General features: G+C 43.6%; 1 protein-coding gene across 4 annotated transcripts in view; it reads left to right on the top strand.

The window, feature by feature from the left end:
* The first annotated feature begins 1,492 nt into the window (after positions 1–1,492).
* Positions 1,493–12,091, top strand: part of HMGXB4 (HMG-box containing 4) — a 33,836-nt gene continuing 23,237 nt past the window's right edge. The window contains exons 1-5 of one of the 4 annotated variants that reach the window (XM_012434302.2): positions 1,526–1,574; positions 6,061–6,159; positions 6,814–6,962; positions 7,507–7,585; positions 8,367–9,322. In XM_012434302.2, coding sequence (XP_012289725.1) covers positions 6,129–6,159; positions 6,814–6,962; positions 7,507–7,585; positions 8,367–9,322 — 1,215 coding nt within the window. In that variant the 5' untranslated portion in view covers positions 1,526–1,574; positions 6,061–6,128. Of the gene's footprint in view, positions 1,575–5,249; positions 6,160–6,813; positions 6,963–7,504; positions 7,586–7,692; positions 7,808–8,366; positions 9,323–12,091 lie in introns of those variants that run through there. The other 3 variants (XM_012434304.2, XM_064367951.1, XM_064367952.1) reach the window with 3 other exon arrangements.

A 12,091-nucleotide genomic window follows, 5' to 3' on the forward strand; every position in this document is an offset into this window, starting at 1 on the left:
GAGAAAAACGCTATGCTAGTTTTATTAAGTATTTGCAGTTACATTTTGCAAATAATTTCAGCAACTTTAACTCAGGTGTTTTAACATCTCAGCATCTCACAGTTGTAAGAAACAGAATCAGTCTTCAACTCAGTGCAGAGGGAGAGAGAGCATGACATAACAAAAAGAGCACTGAACCAACAATCTGGCTTTTAATCATCTGTATCTGATCACGAATTAGCAGTGTGGTCTTAGACAAATCACCTTGCTTCTATTGGTCTCATGACCACATCATCTTCAAGCACTCGCCTAATTCTGCAATGATAAATCCACTAGGAGAGGGGTTCTTAATTTTTGATGGGGACACACATTGCACAAACGTACTATTTTATGTTGCATGGGGTTCACAACTCTAGAAGCCAATCTACATCTCTAACCTCTCTGCTTAACAGTAACACCAGCTTCTGTTGAGCTCCTCCAGTGAAAGGGAGCTCACTACTCACAAGGAAGACCATTATACTATTGAACTGTACTAGAAAAATAAGTTCTTCTTCATATATATATATATATTTGAGACAGAGTCTCGCTGTCGCCCAGGCTGGAGTGCAGTGGCTTGATCTCGGCTCACTGCAGCCACCGCCTCTTGGGTTCAAGCGATTCTCCTGCCTCAGCCTCCAGAGTAGCTGGGATTACAGGCGCCCGCCACCACGCCTGGCTAATGTTTTGTATTTTTAATAGAGACGGGATTTCACCATGTTGGCCAGGCTAGTCTGGAATTCCCGATGTCAGGTGATCCGCCCGCCTCAGCCTCCCAAAGTGCTGGGATTACAGCGTGAGCCACCGCCCCTGGCGTTCTCCTTCATATTAAAGCAAGTTCTGCACACCGTAACTTCCACCCATTGGTTCGAGTTCTCCACAGCAAATCGGAAAAATTGTGTTCTCGCCTGTAAATGACATCTCTTCCTCTCTTCTGAAGACTGTTTCTAAGAAATGTAGATGATTCGCCATGCAAATTATTTTGCTGTACATTGTTACAAAGATAAGTTCTTCCACCTCACTCCTAATCTGCCAAATAGCCAAATGTAGATGCTGAAGTCCAAATAAGCACACTGCTATTAATCTGCATGAATCTAGGTTTTGCAAAGAGGAGAAGTGCTGTATATAAATATCTTGAAAGAAACAGCATAGTATTTTGGGGAAAGCACCGCATTCAGAAGCAGAAGACTGGAAGTAATACTCCGTCTCCTATTCCAACTACCTGCGCATCCTTGGGCACGTCACTTCTCTCAGCCTGGTTCTCTTCTGCAAAGTGCGACAGGAATACAGTGAGGATTAAGCGAAATATTTGTAAGCTTCCAAGGCAAGGCTGGCACATAGCAAATTCTTAATAAATAAATGCCAGCTCCCGCGCTCAGCAAGCTCCGAGTTTTATTCGATGCTCTCGACGCTCTTGGTCAAACGGGATTCCCCCTCCGGAGCCTGAGTCTGCGCTCTGGGCTCGACTGAGGCTCCCTGGCCGCTCGCGCTTTTCTCTCCTTCTCCAAGATGGCGGCGGTCGGCGGCGCTGAGGCGGGATCCGGGCGAGACGAGTGAAGGTAGCGGCGAGCGGAGCCCCCAGGAGGCCGGGCTGGGCCCCCACCCAGAGGCGGCAGCAGCCGAGCCCCGCCGCCACCCGCCGTCCTGGGCCCGCGACACAGCCTCTGAGGCGCCCCAGGCCCGTCGCGGCCTAGCCCAGGGGCCGAGCCGGGGACTGGAGTAGCGGCCGTAGCCGCCCCCAGGAAGGGGCTGGAGCGGGCAGAAGGAGGAGGGCGGGCGGGAGCTGTTCAAACGGGGAAGGCGGGAAAGCTGCGGGGCCGGGAGGGGGCGTGCGGCCGCCCCGGGGGCCTGCGGACCCGGTGCGCCCCTCCCCCTGCCCGGGCCGTCTCCGCCCTCGGGGGCGCCGTGAGGGCGCCGGGGACGCGGGAAGCCGGGTCCAGGTCGAGCTGTGCGGCTCGGAACCCGCGATGCGGGGGTCCCGGGGGCTGTCAGGGGGAAAGGGCCCGGGGCCGCGGCCACGGGAGAGCTGGGGCCGCGGCTGGCAGGAGAGGGTACGAGGAGCTTTCTTCTTTGCCTCTTCATAGAGCTTTGTTGAAGTAGCTGTTGCCGCAAAACTGCCGGGAGAATCCCACTGGTTTGCCGTGGGGAACCACAAAAATGGTGGTCCCGGGGGCTGATGGTGTAAATCACCTGGTATTGTGTGTATTCTTTGCGTGCAACCCGGCCTGGCCTTGCCTTCGTGGTGGGAGCCTTCTCCATGCAGGCCCATTTTCCCTCCACAACTACTACTTGTAGATTCACTTTATAGCGTGCAGAAGCGGAGAGACATCTCTGTCCCCTCTTTCTGAGGGCTAACTGGTGGCTGATTATATTTCCTCCTAATAGAATACATTAAAAAAAACTGAATCCCAAATAAAGCCTGTTGATTGGACAAGGCTTGTCAAAATTTCTATTGCTAGTCTTTTGGAATGTGTGTTGTCAGCCAATCTGTGCGGTGGTCGTGGTTCCGGTTAATTGCACTGCAATGAAAGGATTCCATCCCCATCCCAGACTGTTGGGATCTCTGCAGGTTCCAGAGCTGGCAGGGGCTGGGAGTGCTGCCTAGGTAGGTCCCCGGAGAAGGGAGTGGCAAGAGGATTCGGAGCCGCTGTGTTCGGAGATTGGAGGAAACCTGGACGAAAATGAGAAGGCATCACTTACTTGTATCCTAGAAGTAACAACAAGAAAATTTCAGAAATTGGCAACCGGTGGATGCTCATCTTCCTTTACCTGCACTGACTGGCATTTTGAGTTCTTGAAAGGAGTGTTGGAAGAAGAGAACGCAGAATCTTGGACAAGGCTCTTATCCTGGAACAGACCTGGATTTCAGAATTTCTCTCACTGGCCCTTTTGTGGGGCTCCCTTTGTTTCCTTTTTTTTCGATATTCATTTACATTATGGGGTGAAGAAGCTTGTTAGTGATTGCAGGAGCTCACGTTACTTCAAAAAAACAACCATCTGAAACCTTTTTTTTTAGTATTATTTGAAGTTTCAAAATAACAAAGATTTGTTATAATATGATTTCAAAATCATATCTGATGATTTTTCCCCCTACTTACTTTGGGCATCCCAAATTAACATAACTTGTATACTTGTCTACAAAGGAAAGAGCAACTGTGCCGCCTCCTTTTCATATCCTGAAGAAAAGTCCCCGAAGAGCTATTTAACAATTTGTACATAAGTACACATTTTTGTATTACAAGTAAAAAATAATGAACTTTTACTTCTGTTGTCATATCTTAGCACACTGAGACTAAGTTATTCCTTCCTCTTGGAGTTGACAACATTGAATTTTATAAACTCCCAAATTATTGAATTGAAAATGGATTTCAACACCTGTTTCACATTTGCCAACATTTAATGTAATTATGACCTCCCTTTTCTAATGTGAAAAACCTAATATTTTTCATTTCCATTAATCCTCACAATCTACTCTCTACCCCTGAACTCTGAATTTTCACGGATCATATTCAAGACCTGGAAGGAATATCAGGGGTTCATCTGATCTTATATAAATGTTGCCTAAACTCTGGCTTTCTTTCACACTGTTGCTTGAGGTTTATCTGGTATCCTTCTTCTATGAGTCAACAACCAAAACTAAACCCTGAGTTGCAATAATATCTTGATTTTAAAGAATCTAGAAATTCAAGGCCCATCAGTCTGCCCAAGCTGTGAGTGATATAGTCTGTGTTTAATTTTAGTTTTTCAAGCTTTTGGCTGTCCCAGTTCTTTAGTGAACTGGACTTGTCTTCAGGCCTCATTCATTTTTTTTCTTCAGGTTATTTAATCCAGTAATTTATAAAATGCTTTTCAGTGTTTTTAGGAAAATTAAACAGTAGCAGACCTAATCTAATATGTAATGCTAACACCACATTTTCTGTGTTGGTCTGTGCCTCTGAGAAGCAGTTCCTAATTTTCTATTCCCTCTCACAACTTTTTAATCCACTAGTTTTTTAAAGCAGTCAGTAGCGAGACCACGATACAGTCATCTTCTTACTGTCTTCAGAGGTACTTATTTCTATTCTGTTAGGTTGCCCTACTATGTTTTATGTTGATTTTGATGTTACCAAAGGGAAGGATTGTTTATAAGTCTCAGGACCAGCCTTTGCTTACATTTACAAGTGCATTTTGTTGTTGACAAAATTGATGTTGTTGACAATACATTGATGGCTGTATTTATGACATTTAATATTTAAGTTTTTGCTATTATTTCTCAAATATTCTTGCCAAAATTCATGCACAGAAAGCATTTAATTTGAGGTCTCCAGTGGTAGTTCTTGGCATTATCAGCCTATGAAAACCAATATCATCTGTATATTTTTCTTATAAACTCAGTATTTTAGTGCCATTGAGAGGATGTGCTGTTTTCAAATAAATGGATGTAATTCCCTATATTTCACTTCTTCTACCTGCACCCCTTTTGGAGTTAGCACCACTTGGGTGGAAAGGGGAAAACAGTAGTTTCCATTGAGAAAGTTTCATACTTAAATGCTGGAACATGAAAAACTGGCTAAATTATATATCTTGCCTTTTCACATTTTTATCTGAGGGCTGACCTTATGTCCCCTTCATTTCCTATGAAAAGGCCCTTCGAACAGGCAGTTCTCCAGTTTATCTTTAAAACAATCCAGGTTAATGTAGTTTCATTACTCTAGCTTCTCTTACTTTGACTAAATCCATTCTTTATTTCACTTCTCAGAGAAGTGAAGAAATGCTTTTTTATGTTTCTTTTCTTAATGTCACTTATAAATCATTCTTGGTAATGCTTCGTTTTCCTGTTTTCATTTTAGGCCTACCTGTACATTGTATTTTATCTGATTTGTGCAAATAAGTCTTTTATTTTTAAAAATATATATATAACTCTTATGAAAGTTTCCCTTGTTAATCAAATTCATCTTTTCTTTCACAAAAGTTCCATGCTTTGGTATTGTCTACAGCTACCTGAAGGAATTAGTAATGTGTAATTTAAGTGTCCTTCAGTATTTCTAAATCCCGTTATAATAATGAAGGTAAATTTAAATAAATGATCAATTAGATTAACTTTATAATCATTTGACTTAATTGCATGAGAACATTTCCAAAATATTTAATATATAATTTTAAATTTCCTGAAGGACTTGTGACATTGCTTGTTCTTAAAACATTTAAAGAACTTTACCTTACAGTGCATTTTATAGCACTGTCATCTTCAGTCAAGATGGGCATATAAACTGAAATGCCAAAAAATGTTGTAAAAATTCAATACAATATCTAGAACATTTAAATTATATCAGTTATTAGTGAAGATATTAATAATCATAAAAGTTTTATGACCAGTGGACAAATGATAAATATCTCCCTGTTTTCACCCAGGCTTTAAGAAATTCTTGGTAGTGGTGAAAGCTGTCATATGGTCAACTGATGTAAGGAGTGTTCCTGCTTTTACAGTTATATAAATTTGAACAAATTCATGTAGGCCCCCAAAAAATGCAAAAGAAATTGTGCTCTGAAGATATTTAATATCCCTATACACTTAATCATTTCTGTTTAAATTGCAAAGCAGTAGATGTTACCATTTCACCAATTCAGTTGGTAGGATTTTATGGTCTTCAACTGTTTGGTGTGATCTGTCTTCTCTGCGCCTTGCTTTACCTGTGTATTTTTTAACCATGATTGAACCTATCCCTCTAACTTACTGTTGGTTTCTACCCTGTCTCAGTGTTGTCAGTCCTGTTGGCATTTCAGAAATTCTCATTAATTTTGAAAATACTTTTTATATTGGAGGTATTTTATATACTTCCCCAAATGACAACTTTAATTCATGACTGAAATCTAATTAAGCCTAGTGTACTTCCTGCAGTATCAACCCCAGTATATTTACAAAGAGAATGAGGAGGTGACAAGACATTTCTTTATTTCTTGCTGCCCTTCCGGTCGGCCCTTGGATCACTACGCGTTTCCATCTGGAAGGTTGCTTCTCCACAGTGATTTCGCATTACAGGAGGGTTTTCCTTCTTTGTTTCTCAGACCTGGCCCTGTAGACGGGAAGGAGACTGGACACAGTGACACATTCTCAAAGGCCCTGCAGGACCGCCATGGCTTATGATGACTCCGTGAAGAAAGAAGGTATGACCCCATAATCAGAAGCATTCCAAAGGGGGTATCCTCTTCAATTCTTGCAGCCCATGGATATAGAGACCAGGACTGGGCACCACAGCCTGGACTCCCAAGTGATGGTCCAGAGCACTGTTATGACACTCAGCCTCCACGCCATCCCCAGACTGGGCCCATGGAAACGAAAACCAGGACAGGGGTTCCTACATGAGAGTCTGAAATATGAGTCTTTTAGTTTATTGGGGTGATCCCCTGCAGCACTCTTGGTCCTTGCCAGCTCCAGTGTGCAGGAGTCTGGGGATAGGAATCACATACTGGACTCCCACAGCACAGCACAGCACAGCACATGAATCCTTATTCTTTTCAGCCTTTCCTCCGCAAGTCTGTGTCCACCTACCAAATCACAACTAAGAAACCATGTCTCAGGTTGCACATGGGGCCTTTACATAGCATGGAAACATTGTTTCTTCTGGTTTCATTCTTGTGTTTGCAGCCAGATCATCAAGAAATACTCTGTTCCCCTGGGTCTTGCCCTGTATTTCAGTGGACCGTACTGAAACATTTTAATTTGGAAATAGAGGGACTGTTGCATTACGTGCATGGTGATTTGGTCATTACTTACTTGACTTTCTGATTTCCTTTCTTAAATAAACCTGTGCTTGTCAGATTGTTTTGATGGTGATCATACCTTTGAGGACATAGGACTTGCTGCTGGCCGAAGCCAACGAGAAAAAAAACGTTCTTACAAAGATTTTTTAAGGGAAGAGGAAGAAATTGCTGCTCAGGTCAGGAATTCTTCCAAGAAGAAGTTGAAGGTAAGTCCGGAAAATTTAAATTAGGAAAGTTTTAAATTACTCTTTTTTTGGAGGCGGAGTTTTTTTGCTCTTGTGGCCCAGGCTGGAGTGCAGTGGCACGGTCTTGGCTCACTGCAGCCTCCACCTCCTGGGTTCAAGCGATTCTTTTGCCTCAGCTTCCTGGGACTACAGCCATGCGCCACCATGCCTGGCCAGTTTTTGTATTTTTAGTAGAGACAGGGTTTCACCATGTTGACCAGGCAGGTCTCAAACTCTTGACCTCAAATGATTCACCTGCCTCAGCCTCCCAAAGTGCTAGGATTACAGACGTGAGCCACTGCACCCAGAAAGTCTTAAACTACTTCTTACCATATTTCCTAATATTTGAAGAAGGAAGTGTTTTTTAATAACTTTAGAACAGAAAAATAAAACATCGTGCACGTCTATTTTTATTATTTCTTGTGCTTTGTTTCCCAAAGTCAAAAATCATCAAAGACAAGTTTGGTTCCAAACTACATTTGCCTCATCATCTTATTATTGGTCAATTCTTCTTCTTTAATTATAGGATTGTGAACTTTACTTCTTGGGGACGGACACACACAAGAAGAAGAGGAAGCACTCCTCTGATGATTACTACTATGGAGGTGAGGATGGGAATGGGCAACAGGTGGGATAAACACTTCTCTGGTTCTTGGAGTCGGGGTAGGGGAAAGGGATCCAGATGTTGCTGACTCAGTGGCCTATTTAACAGGACAGTGGTTCTTGTTCTGAGTGCCGATAAACCAGTGTGAAGGAGGAGAGAGGTGGAGGGCTGGTATTTTGGAGGATTCAGCATAGAAGAACAGTCTGCATTTGTGATACACCAGGTACCAGGTTCCTTCTCCCCCCAATCATCCACTTATCTTGTGCCCATTGTTATCTAGCATCCCTTTTGCCATATGTAGTCCTTGGGCCCTCTGGCCTGCACCTGTGGGTCAGTTCTCAACCAGCATATATCCACTCACAGAACCAGTTTTCTTAGCTATGTTATGCACATAGCTGATGAGACTCAACTTTCACCGAAATGGGTTTGTCCTGAACACAGAAACAGATGATACTCTGTCTGCAATCTGGATTATTAACTTCCCATAATCCCACAGCTATAGTCAAATCTTCTGGGTATGTGCTCTTTGGTTGCTTCTGAAGACTTAATGAAGAAAAACAACTTTAGTGGCAAGAACTGTGTCCAGGGTCAGAGGCAGAATCTACCAAGCTGAGAAGCACAAGGCCATCATTTTTCAATGTTAGGAATCAGTTAAAGGGTCTCCCTTAAAATCATTCCTGTTAGCCTCTTTCTCATGTTAGCTAGGTGCTTTTGATGAGAGAGGAGACTTGTTAGAAGTTGCTTCCCGTCATACTGACAGTATTTCTCTTGATTATTTCTAGATATTTCCTCTTTGGAATCGTCACAGAAGAAAAAGAAAAAGTCCAGCCCACAATCTAGTGATACAGCGATGGACCTGTTGAAAGCTATCACTTCCCCACTGGCAGCAGGCTCCAAGCCCTCCAAAAAGACTGGGGAGAAATCCTCTGGCTCTTCAAGCCATTCAGAGAGTAAAAAGGAGCACCACAGGAAGAAAGTCAGTGGAAGCAGCGGAGAACTACCCCTAGAGGATGGTGGCTCCCACAAATCCAAAAAAATGAAACCTCTCTATGTGAACACAGAGACACTGACCCTTCGGGAGCCTGATGGTTTAAAAATGAAACTTATTCTCTCACCAAAGGAGAAGGGAAGCAGCTCTGTTGATGAGGAGTCCTTTCAATATCCCTCCCAACAAGCGACTGTGAAAAAATCCTCAAAGAAATCAGCTCGGGATGAGCAGGGTGCTTTACTCCTAGGACATGAGTTACAGAGCTTTCTGAAAACAGCCCGGAAAAAGCACAAGTCATCCTCAGACCCACATTCATCTCCTGGCCCTGAAGGCTGTGGGTCTGATGCCTCCCAGTTCCCAGAGTCCCACAGTGCTAACCTTGATCTTTCAGGACTTGAACCTATTCTGGTAGAATCAGACTCATCCTCTGGTGGGGAGCTAGAGGCTGGGGAGTTAGTGATAGATGATTCTTACCGGGAAATCAAGAAGAAAAAGAAGTCAAAGAAGAGCAAAAAGAAGAAGGACAAGGAGAAGCATAAAGAGAAGCGACACTCCAAGTCCAAGAGAAGTTCAGGACTTTCTGCTGTTCCAGTGGGAGAGGTCACAGTGACATCTGGCCCTCCTCCCAGCATCCCATACGCTGCAGCAGCGGCTCCTCCCCCACCACTTCCTGGCCTCCACACAGATGGGCATAGTGAGAAAAAAAAGAAAAAAGAAGAGAAGGACAAAGAGAGAGAGAGAGGAGAAAAGGTAAAGCATCTTTTAAGTGTGGTGGGGGTAAGAGATGAAGCAGGTTCTTCCTGGATAGTCAGTGGACTTGGAAGTTAAGCAGTTGAGGTAAACCACTGGGAATTTAGCATGGTTGGGGGATATGTTGGAATGATATAAAGTGTAAAATATCACCAGTGGCCCAGTCTGTCTGATACAAATATAGGAGCAATCTTCCCCCCTCCCCCGCCGAGAGGGAGTCTCGCTCTGTTGTCCATGATGGAGTGCAATGGCACAATCTTGGCTCACTACAACCTCCACCCCCCAGGTTCAAGCCATTCTCACTGCCTCAGCCTCTTGAGTAGCTGCGATTATAGGCACCCACCGCCATGCGTGGCTAATTTTTTGTATTTTTAGTAGAGATTGGGTTTCACCATGTTGGCCAGACTGGTATTGAACTCCTGACCTCAGGTGATCCACCCGCCTTGGCCTCCCAAAGTGCTGAGATTACAGGCCTGAACCACCATGCCCGGCCAGAGCAATCTTAATTATTCATGGGTTTTCTTTTTTTTTTTTTTTAACTGTAAAATAGAGACGGAGTCTTGCTCTGTCACCCAGGTTGGAGTGTACTGACATGATCTCAGCTCACTGCAACCTCTGCCTCCCGGGTTCAAGCAGTTCTCCTGCCTCAGCCTCCCAAGTAGCTAAGATTACAGGTGCTCGCCACCACGCTTGACTAATTTTTTTTTTTTTTTTTTTTTTTTTTTTTTTTAGTAGAGATGAGGTTTCACCATGTTAGCCAGGTCTCAAACTCCTGACCTCAAGTGAACCGCCCACCTCAGCCTCCCAAAGTGCTAGGATTATAGCGTGAGCCACTGTGCCCGGCCTGGATTTCTTAATAGAATTTTTTTCCCATTGTGCCAGGAATAGGTTTAGGTATACTATGGCTTATTCTAGCTGGTTCTTGAAATTCATAGAAGGAGCTAAACCCAATTTATTTCACTAACCATCACTGTCTGCTTAGGGCAGTTGGGAGATGTAAAATGGTATTCTTTGAGTTCATTTTGAAAAATAGATTATAAAAATTGGTAGAACAGTGAGCAATCAAGTTAACAGAATAGCTAATGACTTTCTACCAGCTGGTCTTGGCTACTTCCTGGCATTCTTTTTAGTGTCAAATGTATGTTCTTTTACCGTCTTACTGTATGCCAAGTGCTTACTGTATGCCAAGCTCAATGTTGTAGATGGTGCCAGGAAGTAAAAACACAAACAGGACATACCTGTTTACTGTAGGGAGCTCACTGTTGATTAGGGAGATAGGAATGATATATGAGTCACCTTGGTTTGTTTTCTTTCCTCACAGCTCAACAATTTCTGGCAGTGAACTCTAGGGTCTCATAACTTTGTCATTAAGGTTTCTTTTTTTTGTTTATAGTTCTGCAAAATGCGCCACCATGCCGGCTAATTTTGTATTTCTAGTAGAGACGGGGTTTCTCCATGTTGGTCAGGCTGGTCTCAAACTCCTGATCTCAGGTGATCCACCTGCCTCAGCCTCCCAAAGTGCTGGGATTACATGTGTGAGCCACCGCGCCTAGCCATACGTTGCTGTCTTATTGCATATAGGCATTATCTTTGTACATATTCTATTTCCCTTATTAAAGACTATAAGGGAAGACTGGTTCTTAGAATTCATAGAAGGAGCTGGGCACGGTAGCTTACATCTGTAATCCCAGCAGTTTGGGAAGCTGAGGCAGGCGGATCACTTGACTGGCCAACATGGTGAAACCCCATCTCTACTAAAAATACAAAAATTAGCTGGGCATGCTGGCGTGCGCCTGTACTCTCAGCTGCTCCAGAGGCTGAGGCAGGAGAATTGCTTAAACCTGGGAGGCAGAGGCTGCAGTGAGCTGAGATCGTACCACTGCACTCCAACCTGGGCAACAGAGTGAGACTCCATCTCAAAACAAACAAACAAACAAAATAGAATTCATAAAAGAGGCTACATCCAATGTCTTTAACTTAGCACCACTGTCTGCTTGGGGCAGAACATAAGCTCCTATACCACCTTATTTAGTATCTTCAACTCCTCAATGTCCTTAGTAAGCACTTTGTAAGTATATGTCAGATGAATGAATATATGGATGAAAACATAGTACTGAAAAGGTAGGTTGGGAGCAAATTGTAGAGAATCTTAAATGCCAAAATAAAGGGCTTGGCAGTGGGCAGTTTGGAGTTTATAAGCAAGGTTTAGTTATGATCTAAATGATATGAATAAAATGAGAGTTGTACAAGGTAGACTAGACTAGAGAGAGACTAGTAACCAAGGGATTTGTTATACTCCAGAAGGTTAGTAATAAAAGCCTAAGAGACAGGAGGATCACTTGAGGCCAGGAGTTCAAGGCTAGCCTGGGCAACCTAGCAAGACCCAGGTGTGGTGGCGCATGACTGGAATCCCACCTACTCCTGAGGCTGAAGTGGGAGGACCACTTGAACCCAGGAGTTCAAGTCTACTGTGAGTTGTGACTGTGCCACTGCACTCTAACCTGGTTGACAGAGCAAGACCCTGTCTCTTTAAAAAAGAAGAAAAAGAAAAAAAAAAAAGATTGAGAGAAATAAAATTGAAGAGATTGATTCAGGAGAGGCTCTGAAGGAAAAATTGACAAGATCTACCTAGAGCAGGGGTCTGCAGTTCCCAGACCACAGATAAGTAGCCCTCCATGGCCTGTTGGGAACCAGGCCACACAGGTGAGCCACAGGCACACAATTGAAGTTTCATCTGTATTTACAACCATTCCCTGTCACTCACATTAC

This window comes from Aotus nancymaae, unplaced genomic scaffold, assembly GCF_030222135.1.
Source record: "Aotus nancymaae isolate 86718 unplaced genomic scaffold, 86718_ANA_hifiasm-v0.15.2.pri h1tg000076l, whole genome shotgun sequence".
NCBI lineage: Eukaryota > Metazoa > Chordata > Mammalia > Primates > Aotidae > Aotus > Aotus nancymaae.